The sequence below is a fragment of the Aptenodytes patagonicus genome, chromosome W, assembly GCF_965638725.1.
Source record: "Aptenodytes patagonicus chromosome W, bAptPat1.pri.cur, whole genome shotgun sequence".
Taxonomy (NCBI): Eukaryota; Metazoa; Chordata; class Aves; order Sphenisciformes; family Spheniscidae; genus Aptenodytes; species Aptenodytes patagonicus.
Window position 1 is genome coordinate 14,687,991 of NC_134981.1, and position 27,114 is coordinate 14,715,104.

The 27,114-nt window shown below is 39.6% G+C and overlaps 1 protein-coding gene across 2 annotated transcripts in view; it reads left to right on the top strand.

The window, feature by feature from the left end:
- The first annotated feature begins 235 nt into the window (after window positions 1-235).
- LOC143172021 (ADP-ribosylation factor-like protein 15) overlaps window positions 236-27,114 on the top strand; it is a 286,252-nt gene continuing 259,373 nt past the window's right edge. For both annotated transcript variants that reach the window (XR_012997266.1, XM_076361236.1), the window contains exon 1: window positions 236-302. Coding sequence is in view for 1 of the 2 variants with exons in the window: in XM_076361236.1 (XP_076217351.1) it covers window positions 291-302 (12 nt within the window). In the remaining variant the exon portion in view is untranslated. The remainder of the gene's footprint in view (window positions 303-27,114) is intronic.

The following is a 27,114-nucleotide window of genomic DNA, read 5'->3' on the forward strand; positions in this document are numbered from 1 at the left end:
GCTGTGCTGCAGCCGCGCGCTTGCTGTTGTCCCGCCCCGCCCCCCCGCGCGCGCAGGGCTGCTGCGGTGCGGACAACGGCAGCAGTGGGCGGTTCTGACGGTGCTGAGCCTCCCCCAGCCCTTGCACCTTGCGGCGGCGGCTGAGCTCCCCGTGCCGGCGGGGTGGCGGCAGGAAACGCCGCTCCCCCTCGCGGTGGGGCGCCCGGTGGCCTAGCGCTGCTGTCAGCCGGGCGCGCGCCTGCGGCCCCGGAGACTTCCTCGGCAGCGCGGCGCCCGGCGCCACCCGGTACATGGATTACCTGGTAGGTCCCCAGCGGGAGCGGGGCACCCCTCGCCGCCGGCCCATCGGACATCTTACCGAGAGCGCCGCGGCTGAGGTGGCGTTTCTGCCGGGGTGTGTGTGTGTGTGTAGGTGCAGGTGGGGCGGTGGGAGCGCGGCGCCGCCGGGGCCGTGGGTGCCCGCCGGGGGCGTGGGCAGGGGCCCTGGGCGGGTACTGCGCCCCGAGGGACGGCCGCGCTGCCTTCCCCTGGCCTGTGGGGCTGTTAAACGGCGGTAAACTGGCTCGGTTCCGCTGAAGCATGCGGCGGCCCCGCTCATTTGGCTGCTATTAAATTGCTAAAGCCATGACCCGGGTCGCTGGTTTTTTTCCTAAATACGTGAGCATAGGGTACGCTTGAATGAACTAAATTGTCACCTTGGGCGGGATCAGCCCTGCGCCCAAGCAGCTGGTATTCAGGGGTAACGTTTATTGCTCTTTAATGAATATTGGCTTTATTCGTCTGCAAGAGATTGTATCGCAGGTGCGCACTTTAGGCTGGGGTCATAGTTGGTGTTCAGACTCACCGATATACACTCAGCAAGTAAACTCTGTGGTACGGCTAAGTAATAAGCTGATGACTTTATTTTAGTACGGTGCCTGCTTACCTGGTCTTTTCAGTAGAACAGCAGGAGAGTAATGGGCACATCCCGTGATTCAGGTTTTGTTGCTTTGAGCGCTAGCCTAGAAACTGCCCCCTCCTTCGTTGTGAAGTGCTGTGAAGAGTCAGCTAGGGCAATGAGTAGGTCTCTTCTGGCCATCCCTGTTCGCTATTGATGTTTGGTGGGACCAGTCAGGAAGTATTTGGAGTCAGAAACTTGACTCAGCCTTTGTGTTGTCTTCACGTGACATACGTGTGGGTGTAGGCTTTCAAGAGAGGTTCATCAACCAGTCAACAAAATCTTTGGAGATGCTCTTTTTAGTGGATTGTTTTGAAGGCTTCCTGTATTGAGATAAGAGCTGTGTGCAGTGGCTGACTTTTCCTTCTCTGAGGATGAAATTAACTAAATCAGAAATATATTAAATATTTACTTAAATATTACTCTTGTGTCCATATAGCTTAAATTTATTTTGGAGTGTTCAGCTTTATACCAAAAAATGTTTTAGGCTTTCCTTCCTGAATTTGAATAACAGAGAATAGAAAGTGAGTCCTGTGTGGCTGAAATAGTAGGTAGACTTCTCTTTAAGAACCTAGTTAATGAAATACTAATAATAAACTTATGTGCTAAGTGCAGCCTTGTAGTTTCTTGAGAGCCTGGAGCTGTTTCGTAGTTTGTTGGTTTCTTTTCTTCTTTTATAAACTTATATCCAGATGAAACTGGCCATTGTGTACTTTTTAAAATGCTTGCGTTAACCTTTGTGACTGCTACAGGCTGTTGCATGGAGGGCCAACTGCTCTGAGAACAATAAATTTAATAAGCCTTGGAAACTGAGAACATGTTTTTGTATTAACTAAAGGAGGGAGGGGATTAAATGTCTCTACTTCCCCCCCCCCCCCTTATTCTTTTTCTCCAGTTGATCCTTTTCCTCTTTTCTGTTGTCTGGCCTTCTTTGGTGCCATCTCTAAAAAAGTAAGTCTTCATGATAGTGATATCCTAAGTGTTCATGCAACTTTTGCTTAATGTTTCTATTGTATCAGGCCATATCTTTGAAGACAGACTTTCTCAAGGTCTTATCAATCTTGCAGTGCATGTTATAGTGCCGTATGAAACATAAAGGATTATTTTGATGTAGAAGTTGTTACAAATCAGGCAAGTTATTTTTTAAAGATGGTGAAAGCAAGGGTTTGGGGATAATAGCTTAAACAGGATGCTGGTCCGCTGATGCTCTGAGACAATCCAAGATGCCTTCATCTATCACTGACCAGCGCTTGTTGCTGAGGTTACCATACTTCTTATAAAGTAGGAGTCCCTTGATCTTTAGAATACTTGTTGCAACTGGCATCAACCCTTTTAAACCAAAGGAGAAAAAAAAAAAGGAAAGGTGTTAATTTTCTGCATCTGTGTATAACTTGGAAAGAAAACAAATTCTGTTGGCAGTTCAAATATTTTCTTGTGCATTTGTGCAGAGGTCTTCCCCTTCCAATCCTCATCTTCACCAAATGCAGGAGATTGGTCCTCCTTCCCCTTCCTCTGTTAATGGTGGTAAATGGAATGGCTCTTCTTGGTAACGAATGATGGGTTCAGGCACCTTAGAAAGTCTGCTCTGACAAAAAGAATTGATGGTGGGGAGTTAGGCAAGTAGTTTTCTGCAACCCACTTTGAGCCTGGAGGATCAAGCTGTTGCCACAGTCTGCCCTAGTGTAATGATGGGCCTACTCTATTTATGCAAGACTTGGAGTTATAGTATGGACATTAACCTATAGATGTAGAACAACCACCTCCTTGTTATTTTCATAACAGCAGTAGCAAAAAGCTGTATATGTTAAGGAACTTTTATGTTGTCAAGTTTTATGTATTTATGTTGGGATCTTTCAGCTACGTAGGCTTCAAAACTTAAGCAGAAGGTCCCTTTGCTGGTTCCTCATGGTGTGAGCACCTGTATTGCAGCCTGCAGGCAGTGAAGTTTTCTCCTCTGCCTTTAGCGTGAAGCAGCCAGCAGGGCAAAGGATGCAGTTGTTTCTGGCTGCAGTAGTCTCTTTGTTCTCCTTTAAGGAGCTGATCCCAGGAAATACTGAACATCCGCAGCACCTGTTAATATCCAGTGGGTTATTGAAAACATTCAAAACCTGCTCAAAGCCAAGTCGGTTGGAGCCAGCTTGGGCTATGGCCCTGAAGCTTGTATGGGTAGATACACAGAACCTGTGTAGGACCTCTCCTACTTGCAGTGTGATCCTTGACAAATGCTATTTGATAAAGCACTGGTATTAGAAGAGTATCTTCTGTGGTGCTATGGTCTAGTTTTGCATTGTAACAGAAGAGTAGCACTAACCTCTGTATCTTTAACAGCTAGAAGAGGCTCTTGAGTGTGTTGCCTGTTTTATTTTTGTATTGATATAATTAGTGTTAGGAGTGGTGTGTTGTTTGTTTTTTTGTTTTTTTTTAATCAGCATAGCTAAACCAGGTTCAACTTCTAGAAAAGAATTCATCCTCACTCATTTAGAGGCACCTTTTACTCATACAGATTATTCTCCTTGTATCACAGTTAACTCCTTTAAAACATACTATGCTAACACAGCTGCATCAATGTAGAGTTGTATGGGGTTTTTTTGACTACATAATTCTGTGGTGTATCTGCAGTCCTCTTCTGCTTCACTCTTCCTGCATTGTGTCTGGAAGGATTATAGTGCATATATAGACTTGTGTTGGCTGGCCTATGTTCAGTAGACTATACTTAATTTAAGACATTGTGGCATGATGCATCTTGTGAAAAGCATGGCATGTGACCAATCTTACAATTTTGGCTTGGAAACAATAGCAGTACTTCGTTTTTGGTTTGGTGGGGTGTTTTTTTGTATATGATACTTGCAATGCAAAGTTTAAGCTGCTGAGTATACTTTCACAATATACTATTTCAGTGGCATCCTCTGCACTAGATAAGGATCTTACACTGAACAGTTGCATGTATTGGCCTGATCTGTGTAGAGCTTTTAAAAGCTACTTTAGAGGATGATGTAGAAATTTGAATCAGTGTGACTTCACAAAAAAAGAAATGGTCTTATCTTACAAACTCTCAGGGCAATATAAATTTGATAACCTGTTTAATTTTGTACACTTAGCATTTTTAATATGATAGCTTATCCTTAAATTGTATTCTATACTATGTAGTATCTTATTCATTCTTGGGCAGATAATGAAGAGTATATTCCAGCCTGAAACTGAAGATACCACTTCTTGCATGAACAGTCTCATCAACTTTAGTGAATTTTTTATTTGTCATCCTAAAAGTTAAGCATGAACATGAGTATTGCAAGGTCAAGAGAAAACACACTCTTAGTGCAGTAGAATCCTTCTTGTTTTGGATTTTTTAACTGTAAAAAGGTTGGGTTTTTTGGTTCTTTGTACATTTGTTAGCTGTTATGAACTATTTTACTTCTGTATATGTGTACACAGAAGCTAAAACTTGGATAGTTTTTGAGTAATTCACCTAAATGTTCAAATTTTAGATGAATAGACCTTGAAGTGACTTCAAAGTTTATTGGTTTTGTCTTGACCTCAAGTTCTGGATAGTTAGGGTTTAGGCAAAGTCTTTTTTGACTGGGGAAAGCTGTATATACCAAACTGTGGTGTACATAAAAACAGTAGGTGATAGTAAAAGGGGGGGGGAGTTTGAGCAACTTATTTCCTGGACAGCCTACCTTTAAGACATTCCCTTTTATTTAATTGGACCCTTTAATTTAATTGGACAGGTTTGATTTGGAAAGTGGTAATATAGGATAGATCATGATCACTTAATGGTTCTGATCTACTTCAGATCCTGTCTTACCAAACAACGTAACAGCAATGGAATCTGCAGGCCACAGAAAACATTCTTTTATTACAAATGGCATTATGGAAGCATCTGTTTGAAGGTTAGTTTTCCTTAACTGAAACTTTGTAAACCAGTAGCTGCTGTTCTTTGGATAAGGAAAGATAGGGTTCCTAGCATGGACCTTTCCCTGGGTTTTTCCTCTGAGGCATGTACAGGTGTTTGATATGTCACCTGCAACATGAGCAACAAAGGTCTATGTAGCCTTGCCCTCTTACCATTTGCTAAACGTCCCTCCCATCATATGAATTTTGTCTTTTCTCATGTAACTATAAGGATTATTGGGCTGTCTTTTGACTCATCTATCAGATATAACATCCTTGACATTTTATACCCTCTGTAGAGCACAATGGCTTGTATCTTAAGGTATTATCCCTCCTTAAGTTTGGGAAGCTGATTAGGCACAAGGACGAGGGATCTAACAGTTCTTTCAAGATAAAGATATAGCTGAACACAGGAAAGAAGGTAACTAATGTACAGGGTGCATGTGACTCTATTAGTGTTTGGATCAGATGTGAACTTTTGAAGTGAATCTTAGTCATCTCTACTTACTGTACGTAGGTTTGCATTGCAGAGTGATCACATGAACTTGAGTTTTTTCAGATGAAACCAGATTGAAAGATGCATTCAACTAATGGGTATTCAGTCCACAGGACCAGATCAGAACTAGTCTGAAGTAAAACGCCTGAAGTACGTAGTATGAATACTTGGTCTTCAGTACCAGCTCTTGTTATGCTGCACTACTTGCTATTGTATATGTAGCCAGGGTCGCTTAATCTGGAAGTGAGTGTGCTGCTGCTTCTTGCTTTCTGTATCAGCATAGCAATGTAGGAAGAAACCCAAAACAAATTTTTGAGACCCTCACCCAAAGCAGTTATTGTGGCTAGGTTCCTGTTGGTATTTCAGCTCTATGAAGCATAGTGTTCAAATCTAAATCAACTGGGAATGGCAAGTGGAATCAATTCTGGGAGACAACCTCCCCTGAATGAGCATGCTTCTGATTTAAGTAAGTTTGGGAGTTCAAGAACCTGATTTGGCTGAAGACCTGAAAGAGGTGCTCTGAAAAACAAATCTTCTTCCTTGGTAGAATCTACCTAGCCAGTATTGCAAATAGTTTTTGCTGGATGAAAGATGTTATCAGCGATATAGAAAGGGCAATAAAAATAATTTAATTCACTGGAAATCACCTGGCTGAAGACAGATCAATGAGCAGTAGTGCAGAATTCCATTGCAGAAGATGATAAAAGTTAAATGCTGTATTAGCTTATCCTGCAATAGAAAGCATTATTGAATTCCCCAGGTAAACTTTCAATTCAAAGGTGGCTGTTACAAACACTTAAACTTGATACAGCTTCCTTGGGAACACAAAAGAATGCCTTAATGTGATTATAGTTTCCAGCACAAGATTCTGTGAAGTCACAGGAGTATTGCAGCTCCAGAAATTTCATTCTCTTCAGATACACACACTGAAGAAACAAGTGAATTAGCACATTTAAAATCAAATTACCATTTTGCTTTTTCCATGATGAGTCTTGCATTAGAGTGGTAGGTGTTATTACATCAAAAAATGTGTCCCAGTTTCTGAAAATGTGCTAGTCAGTGTTTGTTACAAATAGCCCTATAGTGTCCTTGTGAATTGCTACCAAGGTTCAATATATGTTGGGCCCCATGTTGCTCTGCAGTATGCTGCTCCTAAATTCTTCAGAGCTCCAAGCTTGAGGCAACATGGTGATGAATTTCACAAAAGGTTAGAAATGCAAGCTTTTAGTAAGTGATAAAATCTGCATTTAGTAAGGACAGAATATTCCTCCTAATACCCCATGCTGATTACCATTTTTGGCTTGTTGTCATTATCATCAGCTCATGTTTTTTAATATTGCCAGCTTGTGATGTTTATTCTCTTAAAGCCTGAGTTCTGAAGTTTTGTGATTATGTGATGATAGCAGCTTTCCATTAACAAAAGAAGCGTTTTTAGTTTCAAGCTTAAAAGCACAAATGTGGGCCCGTAAAGCTGTAAGGAAAAAAATAAATATATGCAGTACTTAAACTCTTGTGATTGTTTGAGGTTTGGCTCATAATACTCTGGAGTATGTTGGTTTTGCTTTTTTCCACTTTGTGTGCAGCAAAACTTTCTGAAGTGCAAACTGTCTGACTGTCTGACTATATAAGTCCTTGGGGGATGTAAATAGGGTATTTGTAAGTGAATAAGCAATTGGCTTATCTCATGCTGGAGCTCTTCAGAGTGCAGAACTTTTGTCTCACTGGCAGCCTGGTAGGGTGACTATTTGCCAACATGAGGATGTAAGTAGCTTCCTGCTATCTGAGGAAGAGACACAAAGCAGGAAGTCTAGCTGACAAGTCCTCTTATGTTTAGATGCAGTCCTCCCCTACAGCTTTGCTTATAAGGACAAACAGCAGGAAGAACATGAATCTTTGTACAATGCTTTGTTTTTATGATGTATGTTTTGGTGGAGCAGTAGAAGAAAAACTTGTTCACAGGACCGCATTAGCTTTTGGCATTGGAGAGCCTGGGGAAGCAAAGTGGCATCAAAGAGCCAGTAGGAACTGTTGATATGGGAGAAGTGAGTTTGCAGATCTGTGTGTTTTTTTTTTTCTTGTTATGATTTGGAGATTTTGGATGGAAGAAGCATCAGTTTTCTATGTTTTTATTAACTTTTACAGCAGTTACTACCTAGTCTTCCACTATATGATTTTGCCTCTAATGGAGATGAAAAATTTTGAAGCAATTAAAAATGAAGTAATCGTTCTGTAAACTGTCAATAATTTTCATAAATGAGTGTTGATAGCGCTGCTCTGGCAGTGAATAAGAGGGAGAAGAGAATGCAGAGATTACAAGGGAATTTCATGTTTGTGTTTAGTTGTATAAACTGCATATGCTTTGGAAGGGCTGATGCAGAGGCAAATATTAAGAGTGCATATTGAACCTGGGGGGGGGGGAATCATACTATCCCTTTTGATATTAGTAATAAAGTGGCAGATCAAATTCAGTGTTGATAAATGCAAAGTTACGTATATTTATAGTAGAAGTCACCTGACAGTACAGATGCATGGATAGGCTCTAAAATACTGTCAGTGCTCAGGAAAGGGAAAGAGGATCCTTTAAAATATCATCTCAACTCTGACAGCTGTCAACAAGTTTAGAGTATTAAGGAAAAAGGAAAATCTCATTTTTACACTGCTTAAGTGCAAAGTTTGCTGTTGTCTTAAATGCTACATTTCTGGTTGCATCATCTCAGAGTATTGTAAAACCAAAGAAGATACAGAGAAGGATGACAGGATAATTGAAAGAAAACAATTGCTTCCATAAAAGGAGGGATTAAATAGTTATAGCCCTTCAGTCTGAAGAAGAGACAGCTGAATGGTGTGGGGAGGCAATATTATAGACATCTTTGAAATCATAAAGAGAGGGTGAATAGGCAATAAGTCATTTCTCCCAATAGAAGAACTTGATGACGGTTATAATCCAGGAATTGCTTTTTCCCCACGAGTATAGTTGAATTCTGGGTCTCACTTGTGCAGTAATGTTAGGGAGGTCAAAATCAGTAGACTATGAATTTGTGCAGTTTCTTGGAAGACAGGCCTATTGGGGAGGTATTAAACATGATGTTCAGATGTAGGCTTGTGGAGATCCTGAAGCTGTGATTGCTGGAACCTGAGGATGTGTCCATGAAACATGGTTTCCTGTATATCCTGGTGCTTATACTGTGTGCTAAACATCTCCATCCTCCTTCACTGAGGGGACAGCTAGATCTAGTTCCAGAACAGGAAATTGCTGTTAGAAAATGGAGATATTCTGGATGATGCCTGGGAACGTTCCCCAGTGTAAGCAGAATTGTATTAACTGCACAGGAGGTGAGACTTTATTCAGAGGGATTTATGAAGCTACTTAATCTGCTCTAGGGACATGTAGTTAAAGGGTTCCTCCTGCTTGGAGGTGCTGCCCTGACATATGAGCAGAGGCTATTGGCCTTCTAACATTTGTATCCTAAACAATTTATGACTTTATGTAAGGCCCACAACACAACACTGAATGAAACAAACTGAATTGACAGCCTGTGTAGAATGCAGAGTGATGATGCACTCTACAGTGAGTGATCTCTTCTCTTAATACTTTATTCTTGCCTAGAAACTTGCATAATTTCAGGTTTCAGCAAGACTGGAAAAAAGATCCAGAATTCTTGAGAAATGTCTGTGCTGTTTTTGCAGCTATTCATTTTCTGTTGGCTAATCTGCATCTTTCACTGTCTGAACCATTGCAGTCCTGGAAGCAGTCATGGAAAACTGTTCTAGTGAGAATATTGCCTAAAAGAGGGGAGAGCGTTGTTCTCTGGTGCATCCACTTGATTACTTTTTATGATGACAAGAGAGTTCTTGGATCCAATCCTATTTTCTGTTCACATATCATTGGCTTTCCATCAGCATCAGGTTTCTTCTAGTCTCTAAACTCAGATTTATTTTTCTAATGATTATGTACAAGAAGGTTGGTATCTTAAAAATTAATTATTCAGCATTAAAGGAGAATATGAAAATATTTTCTGTGTCTTTTATCCCTGAGAACTCTATTAAAAAAGAATTTGGGGAGTTTAAATTAGAAATGTTATTAATGGAATGTGCTAAAGGGCTGTGACACCTTGTGTAGAAAGAGGAACCTTCAGGTTACTACTTGTTCGGTGCACAAGCTTAGCAAACAGCAATTCTGGTCAAAGTTCCTGCCACCTGTACTGTAGTATAGTTGTGTGTGCTTTTGGGTACCTGCACGTTCTTTAAAACACATAAGAGAATTTCTTTCATGCTCCTTACATATAGGTACCTTCAAATGTAAACAACATGCAGATTTTTATTGCTAATTTTCACATTTCTTATGTACAGATGCAGAGAGAAGAGTGGAGGAGGGAAAAGCTTTTTACCTGGAAGGTCCAGTAATTCCAAGTGATTACTGGGGTGGACCACTTCTTTATAAATGAGCAGGTGGACATCTTAATCTTTATTTTAATAAAGAAACATATCACCAGAAAAAACCCAACAACTTCCTTTTCTCATATTGCTTTCTGGTTTTGTGGTCTTGGAACTGTACTTAGTGCTGTAATTTATTTAGGATTATGGCAAAGCAAGCTGTGGTCAAGGTGAGTATTTGTTAGTTGGCAGAATTGAGGATACCAGCTCCTGTAGTTCTGGCAGGTGTTGAGCCTTTTGTGTCTTTTCTGAGAAGCTGATTAGGATCTCCCCATTTTGTCCATCAAGGTTCTTGAGACTTGTGATTTCAACTTTAAGTGATCAATTGCAGAATACGCTCTAATTAGTCTCTTCAAAATTTGCTCTCTTGTAAATATTATGGGTAGGAACTTCACTTGGTATTTGGTGAAGATATAGATATTAAAACAATGAATTTGTGCAATTGCAGACTAATGTGTGCCTGCATCAGAGCTGTATGAGTTTTTTGGTTTTAAACACCAAATACTGAAATTATTTTGTACTGATAGCTGAATGCTTGAAAAAAAAAAAAACCAGAACAAATGCTTGTGGTGAATGAAAGGTTGCACAGCTGCAAGGCAGACATCTTTCGAAGTCATTATTAACAGTCATGTTTTTACAACAAATGATTAAAACAACAAAGTTTTGGGCAAATATGTATGTTAGCCATGAATTTAATTTCCAGTTGGAGAAATTATTTAATGTTTGTGAGATGACCCTTTGCATAAGCAGAAGCGTGCATATTGGCAGAGATGCATGCTTATGTTGTTTGACATACTTGACCTGAAGACTCCTTTTCTCATTTTAGACATGTTAAGCGACTTCTGTTAAGAATAAGTCTTTGTGGAGTTGTATCAAACAAGGTATCTTTCTTTTGTAATACTTGTAGGTATATTTTTACATTATCTTTTTCTTTTACTTTCATGCTTACCATGTAAAATCCTTTCAGAAAGCAACAATGAACTGTAAGTAAATTAAATGCAAATTCTCCAACAGTTGTTTTGTTGCCCAATTGTATGGTGCAAAATGAGTTGCAAAACCAAAGTAATGAAAGATTACAAGTATCAAGAATAAATTCCCCATTGCACCAGCAGATTATCACATATGTTGTAATTCTGTGATCAAAGTGATAGTCTGTAGGATAGTATCATTAAACATCTAATTACTTAAATCAATTCCTGACACTTTTCCAGTGATTAAACTGAAATAATATTGGGGGGAATATAAGAGAGAAACTAATATAACACCATTGGAGTTAATGATCTTTTTAATGCTGTAGACTGCAGATAATAAGCATTATCTTGGAGGCTTGGGGAAGGGATTAACTTAATATTTAATTGGGAAATGTATAGGGGAAACATTAACTGGCACCGTATGTGATAGTAGGAAGGGGAGATAATTTTAGAATTCATGACCTGTAATAACTTGTTGATTTCAAAACATTAAGAGTAGCAAACCCAGCAACAGATGAGTAAGGTAACTGTGATGTAGCTTGCTCTGTTCTACTGAAGCGAGGGTCCACAGGTGCTTGTTGGGGAATTTGAACTGCAGCTTACTTCTCCCATGAATGTAAAGCCTGGAAGTACTGAACAAAAATTTAAAAAATGAAAACAATTTATAATGCTGCACTCTTTTGTTTAGAATAAAAGCAAACTAGATAAATTGAGAAATTGTAATGGGATGCTGCTACTGCACACTTACTTCCCTTGCAACCAGAAATAATCTTTTACTTTGTATACAAAGTTGGGTCTGCCATCAACATAGAATCTGTCAGGATACTGAAAATACAAATCATTGTATGTATCATCTTCTGTTTCAGTAGGGGCTTAAATTGCAGCAGAAACAGGTTAAACATTAGGAAATTTTCTAGTAGGGAGGGTATTGAAGCACTGGACTAGATTGCTTGGGGAAGTCATCCATCCCTGGAACCTTTAGAACAAGGTCTGCAAATACTGTCAGGAGTGGTATGGGTACGGTTTATACCCCCACCCCACCACTTTGTGTAATATAGGATTTCTCAAAGTCAGTTCTACTATTTTTCTATGACTTTTTTCTGTGGGAAACCCAGAGCACAAGTCATAGAATTGGATGTTTGTTCTGAAAGCTGGAAAAAAAAAAAAGGGAAAAAAAAACCCACCTTGCAATTTAAATGACGTTTTGAAGCAGCATTCCCTTGTCAGTAGTAATATTCTAGCTTGCTTCCAGTAAGAAAAGAAAATCAACTATGCTGTTGAGGTTTGCTTTTGGGTTTTTGTGCTGTATTTTTTGACTTTCAGACACTTCAGTGAAATATTGTTTGTTTAAAATTTAAATTTAACAGGTTTGCGTGGCCAGGTTTTGGTAGCGGGGGGGCTACAGGGGTGGCTTCTGTGAGAAGCTGCTAGAAGCTTCCCCTGTGTCAAATAGAGCCAATGCCAGCCGGCTCCAAGACGGACCTGCTGCTGGCCAAGGCTGAGCCAATCAGCGACAGTGGTAGCGCCTCTGGGATAACATATTTAAGAAGGAGGTGGGGGAAAAAACAAACCTGTGCAATGGCAACTGCAGCCAAAGAGAGGAGTGAGAATATGAGAGAAACAACTCTGCAGGCACCAAGGTCAGTGAAGAAGGAGGGGGAGGAGGTGTTCCAGGTGCTGGAGCAGAGATTCCCCTGCAGCCTGTGGTGAAGACCATGGTGAGGCAGGCTGTCCCCCTGCAGCCCATGGAGGTCCATGGTGGAGCAGATATCCACCCTGCAGCCTGTGGAGGACCCCAAGCCAGAGCAGGTGGATGTGCCTGAAGGAGGCTGTGACCCTGTGGGAAGCCTGCGCTGGAGCAGGTTTTTTGGCAGGACCCATGGACCTGTGGGGGACCCACGCTGGAGCAGTTCATGAAGAACTGCAGCCCATGGGAAGGACTCGCATTGGAGAAGTTCATGGAGGACTGTCTCCCATGGAAGGGACCCCATGCTGGAGCAGGGGAAGAGTGTGAGGAGTCCTCCCCTGAGGAGGAAGGAGCCGCAGAGATGATGTGTGATGAACTGATCGCAACCCCCATTCCCTGTCCCCCTGTGCCGCTTGGAGGGAGGATGTAGAGAAAATCGTGAATAAAGTTAAGCCTAGGAAGAAGGGAGGGGTGGGGGGAAGGTGTTTTAAGATTTGGGTTTTATTTCTCATTATCCTACTCTAGTTTAATTTGTTACCAATCAAATCATTTTCCCCAAGTCAAGTCTAGTTTGCCTGTGATGGTAATTGGTGAGTGATCTCTCCCTGTCCTTATCTCGACCCACAAGCCTTTTGTTATATTTTCTCCCCTGTCCAGCTGAGGAGGGGAGTGATAGAGCGGCTTTGGTGGGCACCTGGCATCCAGCCAGGGTCAACCCACCTGTGATGGTAATTGGTGAGTGATCTCTCCCTGTCCTTATCTCGACCCACAAGCCTTTTGTTATATTTTCTCCCCTGTCCAGCTGAGGAGGGGAGTGATAGAGCGGCTTTGGTGGGCACCTGGCATCCAGCCAGGGTCAACCCACCACACAGGTATAGCTACATGTTTTTTATTACTCATAATTCATAAGAGCTGCTCTTTTAATTTTTAAAATCAGTTCTAATTAAATGGTAATTTATTGCCAATTTTTTGGCGGGGAGGGGGTAGAAAGCAGAGGCCAAAAAAAGTTTTCACTGATACTGTTTGAAGTCTGTAACATCCAGCACTTTACCTTCAACATCTTAAAATATATGCAGATGAGGTGCGGACTTGGTAAACATATAGTAAAAATGTTCCACTTGATTGCTTTAATTTTTGCCTACAGTGACTTCTTGAATACCTTATTTAAAGGAATTCCTCAATTACAGTTCTGAATAAATCATTGTAAGCCTGGCTTATTGTACTTGACTATATAAAAAATGGCAAACCTACAGTAGGTTTTATTGGGAGGGGAAGTTACATTTATTTTCTGGTTTCTTTATGCTGTTTAAAGAAGGTGTTTTTTAATCTGTTTCATCTGAAATTCATAGTCCATCTTCAGCTTCTCTGGGATACTGCAGAAGACATAAATTGTGGCATCACAACAGATTGGAAGTTGAGCGAGTTGAGGGTAAAAACTTTTAATATGATTATTCACAGCTGTAAGAGTAGATTAAATAAAATATTCAAGACAGTAAAGAGTTCTATTTTCTGAGATTTTCATGTTTAAAATTAAAGGAGTATGAATTTAGAAATGTAGAAACATAAAGGTATGTGCATTATTTTGGTATATGGAGGAAGAGAATTTGAATGATGATACAGGGAAAGAACTGTTACAACTATGGAAGCTCTTTACAGTCCACTAAGAAGTCAAAAAGCACATTACTCTCTTAAAATGTCTCTTGCAGGTTGTTTTTAAACCAGAGTAGATAAAAATAAATGGGACTGAAAGCTTGCATGCAAAATATTAGTTGTGTATGGGCATTTTGGGGAGCATTGCCTAATTTGAGGCCTATAATGAAATACTGAATTAGTAAGTGCAATGGTGTTGGCAGCTGCTTCTTTATGAAAAGTAATAAGTATCTGCATAATCTGAATTTATACGGCATTTTTCTCAGCTTGTTTAGTACAACCTTACAGGAGAAATGTAAAGTAGTATACCATCAGGTGTTTATTTCAGGGGAGAGGTGGGAGAAAAACTTTTTAATTCTTAATAAATAGCATCTTGGTAATGTCTTTATTTTAATTTCTTTAGACTGTCTGAATGTATCAGCTCTCATTTGCTGTTTGCAGAATTGGCATTTACATGGTAAGGCAATGTTCTAACTAACAATTTTTGTTAGTGTTAATGCCATTTTAGTGAAAAGAAGTTACTTAGTTTTTTGGGATCAAGCTTAAGTAATGCGGTTAGCAAAAGAGATTTATCGTATTAGTTTACATAAACAGACTATAGCATGATTTTATCCTGTCAAAGATTTACTAACACCAGGACAGAAAAAGTATTCTCCGCTTTTTAATTAAAGAGGTAAAGAAAAATTCAACCAACCTCTTAAGATAAGAAAATTTGGAATTCATGCGTATCGGTTGCTGAGAATTCTGGCCTAATATAATTGCTGAAGGGTTTGTATACACTTGCTTTTAAATATCCATGATGTTTGAGTAATGTCATATATTAAAACACATTAGCTAAATGCACATATTTGTTGTAAGCTTTGTCTGGAGTACCTTAATATTTCTAAATGCTGTTAAGTTAAACCTCCCAAACCTTAAGTTATATAAAAGAAATATGTGGTTTACTTCAAACATATGTCCCAAATATGCTAAGATATTTTAATTTCACCTTTCTTGCAGTTGCTGTTCCCAATTGTTCCAGTTAATGATGAGAACAGTTAGATGAATGGGGTGTTTTGTAGAAATTCATTGAGTAAGCTCTGCTTACTGAATGTATAAGACACTGTTGCTCAAATCATGCTTCAAATCCTGGAGCTTTTGGAGTGGGAGTGCTGCTCCCACTGATAATAATTTCAGGAGGAAGTCTGACATGTTACATTTTCTGTTTTATTAGGCTGTACAGTCAAAAGGGTAGGTGACTTTTGAACAACTGTGAGGACTATGTACCACCAGTAAGTCTTGCTTGGGGATAGAATCACAAAGCTGAAGATTTGCTTTTATTCCTAGAATTTGGTTCCAGCTAGGGTTTAATATCTGCATGAGGTTTTTTCCCCATGATGTTTGCCTGTGTTCCGTTTTCAACATCTAAGACTATTTTCTAAATGGTAGAAAATAACAGATTTGGGTAATATGGACAAAATCCTCATGGAGGAAACTGCTACTTGTAAAGTCAAAAGCATGTTTTCCTATGGTATTTAAGTTCCTTAGCAAGACTTTCTCTCCAAATTCCTATGTGATTAGAGTATGCTTATCTTGAAGGATCAGAGAGGGTTACAGTATGAGGCTTTAATGGCTGCAAAGTATGCAAACCACCTGCCATTCTCTAGAAGGCTATATTAAGCTGTCCAAATTAATTTGAGAGGATGTCCAAGTATAAATTTGTGTTGCAGAATCTGGTATAAGCAGGTATAATATATAGCAAAATACACCCTCTGACAATAATTGGTTCTGTTTTAGTTTAAAATAGGTAAGTGTGGTGTGTATACTGCAGTTTACTGCTAAGTTGTGGTAGCTGCAGTTATAGTGATAGTTGGATAATTGATATCTCATTGTGACCTTTTGGGCAGCGTAATTTTTAATTTCATCAAACATTTTAAATCACAAAATATAAAGAGCTAGCTTCATTTATGAAAATGCTGAGAGGAACTGATTTCATTGACTGCTTGGGCTACAAGGGAGGAAAGTGAGGAGGATGGTGAGTAGGCTTTGGAGCATCCAGAGATGCACTGTTGTGGCCACAGTGTAGAGGGAGGACAGAACTATAACTCATAAAATGCATGTGAAGGTTAAAATAGTTGCTTTAGGAAAATGCTGAGTGCCTGGAGTACTTGCTTATACAGAAATGCCTGTCACTGGAAAGGTGAGTTTCAGGTGATCTGACTAGAGAGTGGGTTTGGACAGCTTTGGTATCAGAGTAAAGGGAGAGGCCTGCTGAAGTGAGAGCTATGCAGAAATGCAGTGTGATATTCCTCTCTGTACTGTGCCCTGCTTGTGCTCAGTCATGTAACTCGGTCACTAGATTTGTTGCTCAGGTATGCAAGCAGTCTAGCAGCTAGCAAGTATGGTGCTCCCTACTGATGTCAAGAAGCAAAACTCCAATTCATATTTCCCGTTTAACTAATTCCTTGTATCTTGTGCTTTCTACTGCATGCTGTTTTGCAGATTTAATAGATTTTGGTTTTTGCTAATTGATTTTTATCCAAAAGCTAAGCATTCTCTCAAATGCCAGTCCTTACCAGCACCATGTGTTCAGTTTGTACTGTATTATCTGGACACTTCCTGTTTTGCACATCCTTGTTGTACAGTGCCATAAGTATCTTACAAAGGCTCTTAGTCCTTTGGACTACAGACATCTCAATTGTTAGTCTGTTATCAAGCTGCTTATCAGTAACGCTTTTGAGCACCCATTACTTTAGCTGTACTACTGCATTAAATAGGCTTCCTGTTTTTTCAGGCCTGTACAGATTATGAGATGGAGGAAGGGTTTATATAGATATCCATGGCAAAAGAGCCTGTGCTGCCTTCAGCTACCATGACTAAGAGGATAAAGCTTTGTTGTCTTGAGCTAGGAAAAACGTAGATCTTTGCAAGAGTGCAGAAAGATGTAATGCCCGTTTTGGGGGTTTAAACCAGATGAGATTATTTAGAAGTGTATACCTAATCCAAGGGGGGAGTAGAAAAGCAGAGGTGGTTAATATAAAAACTGTATAGGTATTTGTAGGGAACTGAAGCTGAAAGATGTGTATCCTAAAATGAAAACATTATCATAAACTTAAATGGAAATTTATGGGATTAAAAAAACAACCAAACAAACAAAATGAAACTCTTTCCTCTGTTTCACACAGCTAGTACCTTTTGGCAGAAGTACCAGTCTTTTCAGACTGCATGTTTCTACTTCTTCCACCATACTAGTGTCTGAGTCAGATGTCAGTTGGAAGTGTGGGAACAGGCAGATAAATTACTTTTTGAATCTGCATGGCTGTGGAGATTGTAAGCATATGACACCTCAAAGCAAAGCTTATTATATTATCATTAACTTCTTTTCTGCTTCTGATTTAATTTTTTTAACCAGGTAAAAATCCTAATGAAATAATGGTAGAGAGTTCAACCTACATGAGCTTCAGAGGAAAAATAATCAAGTTTGTCTGTCTTGTAAGACAGTTTTTATGATGGGACATTTGCCACCTTTTATAAATATTTAGGACTCCACCTCAGAAACAGTATGCATGATTGTATGCCTACGCATCATCTCTGGTAGGTTCTCTGATACTCTGTACTAGGCTTTGAGACTTTTTTCTTCTAAATGGTTTGCATATAATAGTAAGGTGTTTTTTTTTTTTTAACAGGGGTAATAGAGAGTATTCTTTCCTGTCCATACCCTGCAAATATGACTCCAGGAATAAGCAAAAAGACTAGTAATTTTCCAATCGCTTGTTATTTTGGACAACAAAACAAGGACAGAAGCCTCTGCAGTGGTAAGAACTATGCAGGAAAAACTAAGGAGGCCTAGTGGAAGCGTGGTCCTTGGCTGGTATGCGTTAGCAAGAAAAATCTAGAAAAGAACACTTTTCCCTTCTCGGGAAATTAGAAAGTAATGGTTTTCCTTGATTGCAGAATATGACATCAATAGATAAACAATTAGAAAACACTAGTCTAAAAAAATAAACAAACAATAAGGATAACAAAAAGCCCTCTGTAGAGCTTTCTGCTTCTCAGATGCTGGGTATGGCAAAAGTGATGCATGCTAGCAGCATTGCATCAGTGTTGGCATCTTCTTCCTGAAAATGATGAGTAATGGATATTTTGGTATTAGTAGCCTTTTGGCTTGAATTTGCGCAGTGAGTTGTGGAAATAAATGATGCATTTATAAAGCTGTGCTTACTATAGCTTATATATGGTAAGTATAGTAAATGATGCAAACATGCTTTTAGTTCTCTGGTTTACTTTGGATTAACTTACATTTGTCTTTGTTTATAATGATAAATTTCATGTCTTGAAATGGTTTGACTGGAAACAGCTGGTGTGCTAAGGAATTTGTCTGATGTTAGAACAAAACAGAAATAACATTTATTCATGAAGTGTTGGAGGGGAAGCTCTTAAGAGAAACCAACTGAGGTGGTAACTAAAGGCAGTCATGGAATAGGAGGTAATCGTGGGAGCATGTTTAGAAAGGTTCAGGAGCCAGCCTGTGGCTTACAGTATGAAAAGCTTCCTGTGAGACTCTTCACCTCCCCAACATGGTTTCCTATTGGAAAATGGAAAGCTAAAGTAATAACAGAGCTCATACAGCATATCCTGTCTACTCCTCCCTTTCCCATGTCGTGTCCTTGACATGAGCAGCAAAACAAAGGCACAAAAAGGCAGCAGGAAAAAATCCTTTTATGTGCTACCCTTTGGGAAATGTGAACAATTCCATTCATAGTCACTGTTGATATTCTGTGGTTAGACTGCTGGAAAGGAAAGGTATAAATGTTTTTCAACTTCCAGCCTTAAATAAAAGGTGCTTGCTGTCAACAGGGTCTTGGCAGTGACTTGTGTTTGATGAGAGCGTGTCCAGTTTGTTGTTGTAAATGTGTAGTCAAACTGCTTGAACCATGCTGGTTGTGGTGTGTGTTGCTACCAACCTAAAGAGGGGCAGAATGTTCTGATGCATGTGTTGTTCTGTGCATGTGAATGTTAGATATATATTATGGATTTTTTGATATGAGCTGTGAGACTTTCCCTTCTACTTTTCTGAAATAAATAAAGAACTGTGACTTTTTTCAAATGGGGAAAGTAAAGACAGGTGGAGTGGGAAAACATCAAGGCTGGGCCAGGGGTGAGGATCAGAATACAATTATCTACCCTTTCTCTCCATAGAGTTTATTGGTCAAAGTAAACTGTACTCGAATTGCTGGGCAGCTTCTCCTTGTGGCCAGAGCTCATGTTATCTGCTCAAAGAGCTCAGCAGCTTGGTCCAACCAATGCTGCTGCGACAGCATTGCTTCCCTGTGCTATTAGCTGATATACTCTGTACTTACAGCCCTTTGACAACTTCTGACAACTAGTAATTTATTTCATTGGGAAATGTATGGTTTGCCAAATTAGCCTGTTAATTTTTGTCAGAATGAAAAGTTGTCTTTTTGACAAACTTGCAGGCTGGAATAGAGCTTTGTCCTGAACTAGGGAAATGATGAACTTGGATTGTACTCCATCTGACTGATCTCTGCTGTCCATGACCCCTTTACTGTTCAAGGTCTCCCTGCTCTAGAGAACACCAGTGTTGTTCCACTGACCATTAACTAGGGAGGACTAGGAAAAAAGCCCAGATCCTTATTACAAGAGTCTCAAATCTTTTCTGTTCAGACAAGTTGCTGTTCAGTTTGTATTTATCAAAGCTATGTGGTTAGTTATCCTGTACATAAACACTGTCTTGCATCTTCCCTTTGGAAATCAGGATTCCTGATCTTCATTGTTGCTCTCTTTCCAGAAATCAATTCTGTAATGTACTGGCAAAATGTCATGTTTTGCCTTCGGTGGTTGGTCCGTGTGAAAGAGAAACTACTCCTGTAGGCTCAAGTGGTGCAGGGGGTGATTGTGTGAGCATGGAATTTTCCTGATGGCCTCTACTGAGCATCCTTTTTTGGTACAGTTTGCAGAGTAGCTGCTTTAATTATAAAAATAAAAAGTAATTATTTTAAATGAATAATAGATTTAAAATTTAAATTGCAAGTATATTGCAGAGCATGGGTATTCAAAATCCTGACAATCTCTTATTAAAAATATCACGTGCTTGAAATTTGAGCTGCCCCATGACTGTAGACTCAGATAGTGGTGGGGCATGTTAAATTACTACGTGGCAGGTGTACAAATCTAGCAGTTAGCTTTATCATTTGGATTATTGAGGGGGGCAAAAAGACTAGAAATGGCTCTTCAGTGAAAGTGAAGTTTTTCTTTCACATTCTGTAGTCCAAAAATTGGGATTGTGCATAGCCATGAGGCTTGCAAAAAAGCAAGTTAATTTGCAGGGATTCCTGGAGTCTGCCTGGGCAATTCTAAATTGTGGTGAAAGATTGCCCTATGATTATGCTAAAAGTTACATGTACTGCTCTGTATGTATGTGCAATTGCATCCTCTACTTTGTACAGTTGCATAAATAAGATTCTAACAGGTAATTTGCAAGTAGAAATAGTGAGTATCAGTAATATATACCACTTATAGTATTTGCATACAGCTGTGTTAGTTGTATGTATTGTTCTGTTGTTACTCACGCTATTATCTTCCTGAAAGTGGTGTTGCTTTTGAGTAGTGGATGTAGATTGTTTCTGGTTGGTCTGTATTTGCCTTTACCAGCAGCTGGACAACCACAATGTATTAGAAATTATATTTCTTCTTGCAGGATAATTACCTTTTTCACAACATGACCTGTTACAGCAGAAGTAGGATCAGTCTGTTCATCAGATCTTAGACTTGTTTTGATACTGTGAGCTCAAAAGCTTGTCTGTTTTTCTTAAACTGATAAAAGAATGCTTTTTCCTATGAACATGCTTGCATTGTATCCTGGGGGCATCACTGATATATGTGTTACTATTATGATTACTACTGTAAATAGTTCAACTCTGTTTTCTAAAGACATCCTGCGTTTGTTCAAGAATAGGTATCTTATAAAGGAAGAGGTCATACAAGTGGATAGTAGATCAAACAAATTGAAGGAATTTAATGCCACAAAATTTCACCTATTATGAGTTAGCTTTTTGGGGGGGGGGACCCTTCTAATTCTCTCCATTAGTATGTGTCTGTCCTTGGTGTTTTTAATGTTTTTCCTCACTGTGAAGTTGAAAACGTTTGCTCAGGTATTGAAGTTAGTTCTTAAAGTGGTCTGCTGAATTTCCTGCTGCTACAGCTTCTTCACAATTATAGTCTGCTGTCTTCAAAATGCTTTGTGATTGTGTCTATGTCTAAATAAAGCTGTAAATGCTTTTGGAACGGCTGTTCTACAGCATCCTTTAGATCCTTTTAAAGTAATTAGCCGTTTTTAGATCAACGTTTTATTGCAATGTTTGTATTTTGATCACTGATTATATTTCACGCAAATCTTAAACCTATTTATATTCTGTAATTGAAGACCTTTGAAGAGTGCCACTTGATTTTTATTGGCAAGGATTTACATAGTACAAAATTGCATTGAATTTTTAATGGGTTTATATTACTAGGTACTATGTTGTTGAAGAGTAGAAAACTGTAGTGTTTAATAGATATTGTAACTTTGTACAGTGGTTCCACTGGTATGAATGTGTATAAATAGGCATACTTATATTTCAAAAGGTAGCTTTTGAGTAACTAAGTGTATTAGTATCTCCAATGCCATTCTGGGCAATAGACTTTTAGGAATTGGTAAGATATTGAGAAGTGATGTCAAGGATGTCTTGTGTCCTGAAAAGTAGAGGTCACTTATAGCTATCACATGGTGTGTTGTAACCAAGACTTTACAATTCTGTCTCTGGTATTGTCACAACTGCCTGTGTGAACGTAGTCAACTCTCTTGTACCTCCCTTTGCAGCAGTGTTTGTTTCAAGGCTTCCTAAACTTGCAACTTCAATTTCTTAGCTGTATTTAATACTATCATTAAAGAGCTGGACCCACCTTGTTTCACTCAGCCCTATTGATGTCCTCTTTCAGAGCGCACAAACACTAACTTGCATTAACACAAATTATTTGTTGTGCAGTTATTTTATTAAACGTTGCATCTCAGGCCAAAAGGTGACCTACCTTTTTTGCTTATCTTGTCTCTTTGAGGAGCAGTACTCCTGTGTGCATTCAGTATGTTTGCCTCTTGAAGAGAAGCATGTAGTGCAGTGCACAGGCCTTCCTCAGTCCAAGTTGTATGAAATACATCTGTATGTCCTGTTTGAAATAGATAGACGTGGTAGAGGAGCTGCAAGACTGCAGAGGTGACTTCATTTGCAGCAGTTCTAGATAGCACAAGGTTGAAGTCAAATACTCTGTCTCTGATAATTCTGTGGCACTGTGTCGGTTCCCTGGTTTGGGAAACATCTGTAACACTTTCCTCGCCTCCTCAAAACTGAACATCAGCCAAGTAGTGTGATTCTGCATGTTAAATTTTTCTTTGGTTCAGCTTCTTATGGAATTATCTTAATGTAATCTGCTAATGTTTATCACTGTCGTGGTTTAACCTCAGAGAGAGAAGGGGAGAGAATTGGAAGAGTAAAAGTGAGAAAACTCGTGGGTTGAGATAAGAACAGTTTAATAATTGAAATAAAATAGTAATAATAATAATAACAATAATAATAGAAGAACATACAAAGCAAGTGATGCATGATGCAATTGCTCACCACCTGCCAACTGATGCCCAGCCAGTCCCCGAGCAGCGGCCCCCCCGGCCAGCTTTCCCCAGTTTATGTACTGAGCATGACGTTACATGGTATGGAATGTCCCTTTGGCCAGTTTGGGTCAGCTGTCCTGGCTGTGCCCCCTCCCAGCTTCTTGTGCACCTCCAGCCTTCTCAGTTGGTAGAGCATGGGAAGCTGAAAAGTCCTTGACTAGTGTAAGCACTACTTAACACACCGATGTTTCAGTTGTTGCTATCAACATTATTCTCATACTGAATCCAAAACACAGCATTGTACCAGCTACTAGGAAGGAAACTAACTCTATCCCTGCTGAAATGAGGACAACTGTCTTTTCTCTTTCATACCACAATTCAGTTATTCATTATTTTATCTATTTTCTACACTCCCATCCTGTTCAATGGTTCCTTAAGTGTCATGTTTGTGTTCTTCACATCTGATGTCATTCTGTTTCTTCCTGGCCCTCTGTTAGACCAGACTTCTTGCCACTTGTATTCTGATGTCCTGGTTTCGGCACAAGAAGCTGGGAGGGGACACAACCAGGACAGCTGACCCAAACTGGCCAAAGGGATGTTCCTTACCATATGATGTTGTGCTCATTATATAAACTGGGGGGTGTTGGCCAGGGGGGCAGCGACTGCTGCTTGGGGACTGGCTGGGCATCAGTCAGCAGGTGGTGAGCAATCACTTGTTTTGTATATTTTTATCATTATTATTTATTTCCTTCCTTTTCTGTCCTATTAAACTGTCTTTATCTCAACCCATGAATTTTACTCCCCCCCCCCCCCCCCCCCCAAATTCTCTCCCCCATCCCACTGGGGGGGAGTGAGTGAATGGCTGTGTGGTGTTTAGCTGCCTGCTGGGTTAAACCACAACATGTGACAAAAATAATGCTTTTTTTTATTCTCTGCAACTCACTTTCCTTGTACCTCAAACTTGTTTCTTAGTGTTGCTTTGTTCATTTCCTCCAGTTTTAGCAGAGTATTGTACCTTCTGTAGTTGTTTGGGGTGAGTGGTGGTGGAAAGGGGTGTGTGTGTGCAGATGAAACATTTTGAGGTAAATTGTATGCTAGAATCTCTTTTCCTCAAATTCTGTTAATAACTGCTTTTTAACCACTGTTCACACTGTAGTATAGTCAGACAACATACACTTCAACTTATGGAAAATGATTTGTTGTTCCCTGGTAAACTGTACATTGTAGTTTTAAATTCTTTCTCATTTTGTCCTTGTCCTGGTTTCGGCAGGGATAGAGTTAATTTCCTTCCTAGTAGCTGGTACAGTGCTGTGTTTTGGATTTAGGATGAGAATAATGTGATAACACACCGATGTTTTAGTTGTTGCTAGGTAATGCTTACACTAGTCAAGGACTTTTCAGCTCCTCATGCTCTACCGACTGAGAAGGCTGGAGGTGCACAAGAAGCTGGGAGGGGGCACAGCCAGGACAGCTGACCCAAACTGGCCAAAGGGATGTTCCATACCATGTGATGTCATGCTCAGTACATAAACTGGGGAAAGCTGGCCGGGGGGGCCGCTGCTCGGGGACTGGCTGGGCATCGGTCAGCGGGTGGTGGGCAATTGCACTGTGCATCGCTTGCTTTGTGTATTATTATTATTACATTATTATTTTATTTCAATTATTAAACTGTTTTTGTCTCAACCCATGAGTTTTTCTCACTTCTACTCTTCCAGTTCTCTCCCCCATCCCATGGGGGGGGGGAGTGAGCGAGCGAGCAGCTGTGTGGTACTCAGTTGCTGACAGGTTAAACCACAACAGTCCTACTATGAATTTCTGTCAAGTATGGTAGCCTTGTAATTTAAAAATACAGAGGGTTGATAATACATCACTATACCTGGTAGCTTAGGATAGTTCATCTTTATGGAGGAACTGAGGTGCTCAGTGCATGGATCTGAAGTCAACTTTCCCAAGATCCAGGTTGGATTGCTGGTGGGCTTTTTGGATCAAATCTTTTCTTATTTCCTGTTTCTTCCCCAATTCTAACCCAACTTAGGGCTTAAGAAGCCTAAAATTTGTTTTGTTATGGTCAAAAGTAAACTTGTAAAACTGCTTGTATTTCCAAAACATGGGAGACTTTGTTTCTTAGTCAGGCCTGTGTTGTGTTAGCATTCTCTTGATATGCTTACTTAATTTGGTTGTCATCTTGAATTACATGGAACACATTCCAGTGTATTTCAGTGGATTATATGCTCTTAAGTAATAACCCCTCTGTATATGGTCATACCTAGAGGCCCAACAGAGGTTGATACTCTGTTCAATTCCTAGCATAGTCTCTGCTGTGACGAGCAGACTACAGGCAGATAAGGAACACAGCAGTGTGTGTGGAAACTGTGCAAGTTCTGTCTCACGTGACATTCTTGTCTACATGTGGAAAACAAGGTGGGATTTGTTGTGAAGTTGAATTCAGTATAGCCAAAAGATTCTGGAATGATGGAGGGAAAGTGGAACGAACATATAGAGTAAAAGTTGACAAAGACTTTTGATTATTGACATCAAGGTTTGTGTTTCAGATGCTTTTGCCTTGCTGTTTGTAAGAGTTGTGTATTATTTTTTCCTGGTTATTTTCTCTTCTTGAATTTATTGGCTATGGAAGAGAATGAATCTACTAAGAAAGATGGTCACAGGAGCAGGTTGGGTCATGTTGTGGTTTGTTAGAGGGAGGTAACTCTTGGTTTCAAGGGTTCTAAAATGATTTTCACTGTAACATCTTGCTTGACTTTGAACAAGAAGGTAACTCTGAAAGGGACCAAATGGTCAAACGCTCACCAGATTTACATACCAGATTAAAAAGCAGAGGCTACAGTAGCATGAGAATCCCAAATACTAGACCTCAGCCTTCTAGGTCAGAACAACGTGAAGGTCATGAAAGGGAATTATAAATCCAAACACCCCATGAATAAGAAGGTCAAAATGTATTTAAAAAAAAAAAGTTGCTGTGGAATGAGCTATGCTGAGCCAATGGAAATGTGAGGCTCTGGGACTATCGGATACTGAGTAAGAAAACCGCAATAAAAGAAACTGAGGTTTTAGGTGTGTGTTCTGCTGAGACTGCAATGTAATTTGAATTAATCTAAATAAGCTATTATTCTCTAATAATAATCTAGTGGATGGTAAATCAGCTTCAGATGGAGAATATGAATAAAGCCCTAGTAAGTACGAAATCTGAATGTATTTGGAAATGCTTCTGGAACTCTTCTTTATGATGGTTTTATTATTCTATCTGCTTGTCTTCCTGAATCTTGCAGCTAGTGGCTTAACTTTCAAACTTCCCGATGAGAGACAAGCTAATGTTTTTCTTTTTTACAGCAGAGTAAACTGAGGTCTAAAATGCAAACAACTTATTGATATTCCACAGCAAGTTCTAGACAAGATTTAGTCTTGTGGTTCTGAATCATGGTGCCTTGCCCTGTGACCTGCTACATGCCCTTGACTCATTGACATATGTGCATTTGAATTCTGATATTAGCCTCCTACTTTTTACTGTTGAAATTAGAACATAATTAGGGAAAAAAAAATACATTGTGATTGCAAATTTGTGAATTTTAACATGGGTTTGAAATAAAGATAGGCTTGTTTTGTGCAAGTTAGGGATTTTTCCCTTCTGTAATTCTGTACTCTAGTGTAGGAAGCTCTTCTCTGAGGAAGGGAAGGTGTTAGTAATTTGCTCTTTCTTGAATAATATTGCAAAGAACACCATTTGGTTTCATGTTGTCACTACTCTGTCCCCTTTCTGACCTCTTTCAAGCTTTCTTTTCAAGGTTTCTTTAGGCGAGAAGTGCGCCAGATGAGCTAACATCTTTCCTCTCTTAGCATATGGTTCTAATTAAGTAACCATTTTTTTCCCATAGATGCTAACTGTGATAGTGTATGTGACCAGGGTTCAAGATTTTGTATTTTTGATCTCCTGTTCCCTTCACTGCTAGAATATTTTTGATTAAAAAAACCCCTTGTGTTCTATTTCAGTGTGTGTATTGCCTGTTTACCATAACTGCTGCCAGGAGGGTCTTCTGCTCTTAATCAGGAAAAAGTATTCGGTGGAGAACTGAAAAAAGAGTGCATAGCAAAGGTGGTGCCAAAACATTTACTTATAAAAGTTGTATATAAATTTTTACTATTATACGCTCAGTATATTGAACTATTGCAGGTCTCTGTGTTGCTGTTTAGGCACTGGGCACTGCTGTATTCCTTAGCTCTTAAACTGACTTCAGTTATTTTCTGATGGTTATGTCTGTGTTTTGTACTGAAAACAGATTCCTTATTTGAAGAGCGTGCTTTGAATCTTGGTGGAGCTTTGCAAGAGTTGTTTGGGATACAAAAGAAAATCTTTCTGTAGAGGGTTTTTCAGTGACTCTTTTGAGTTTGTCA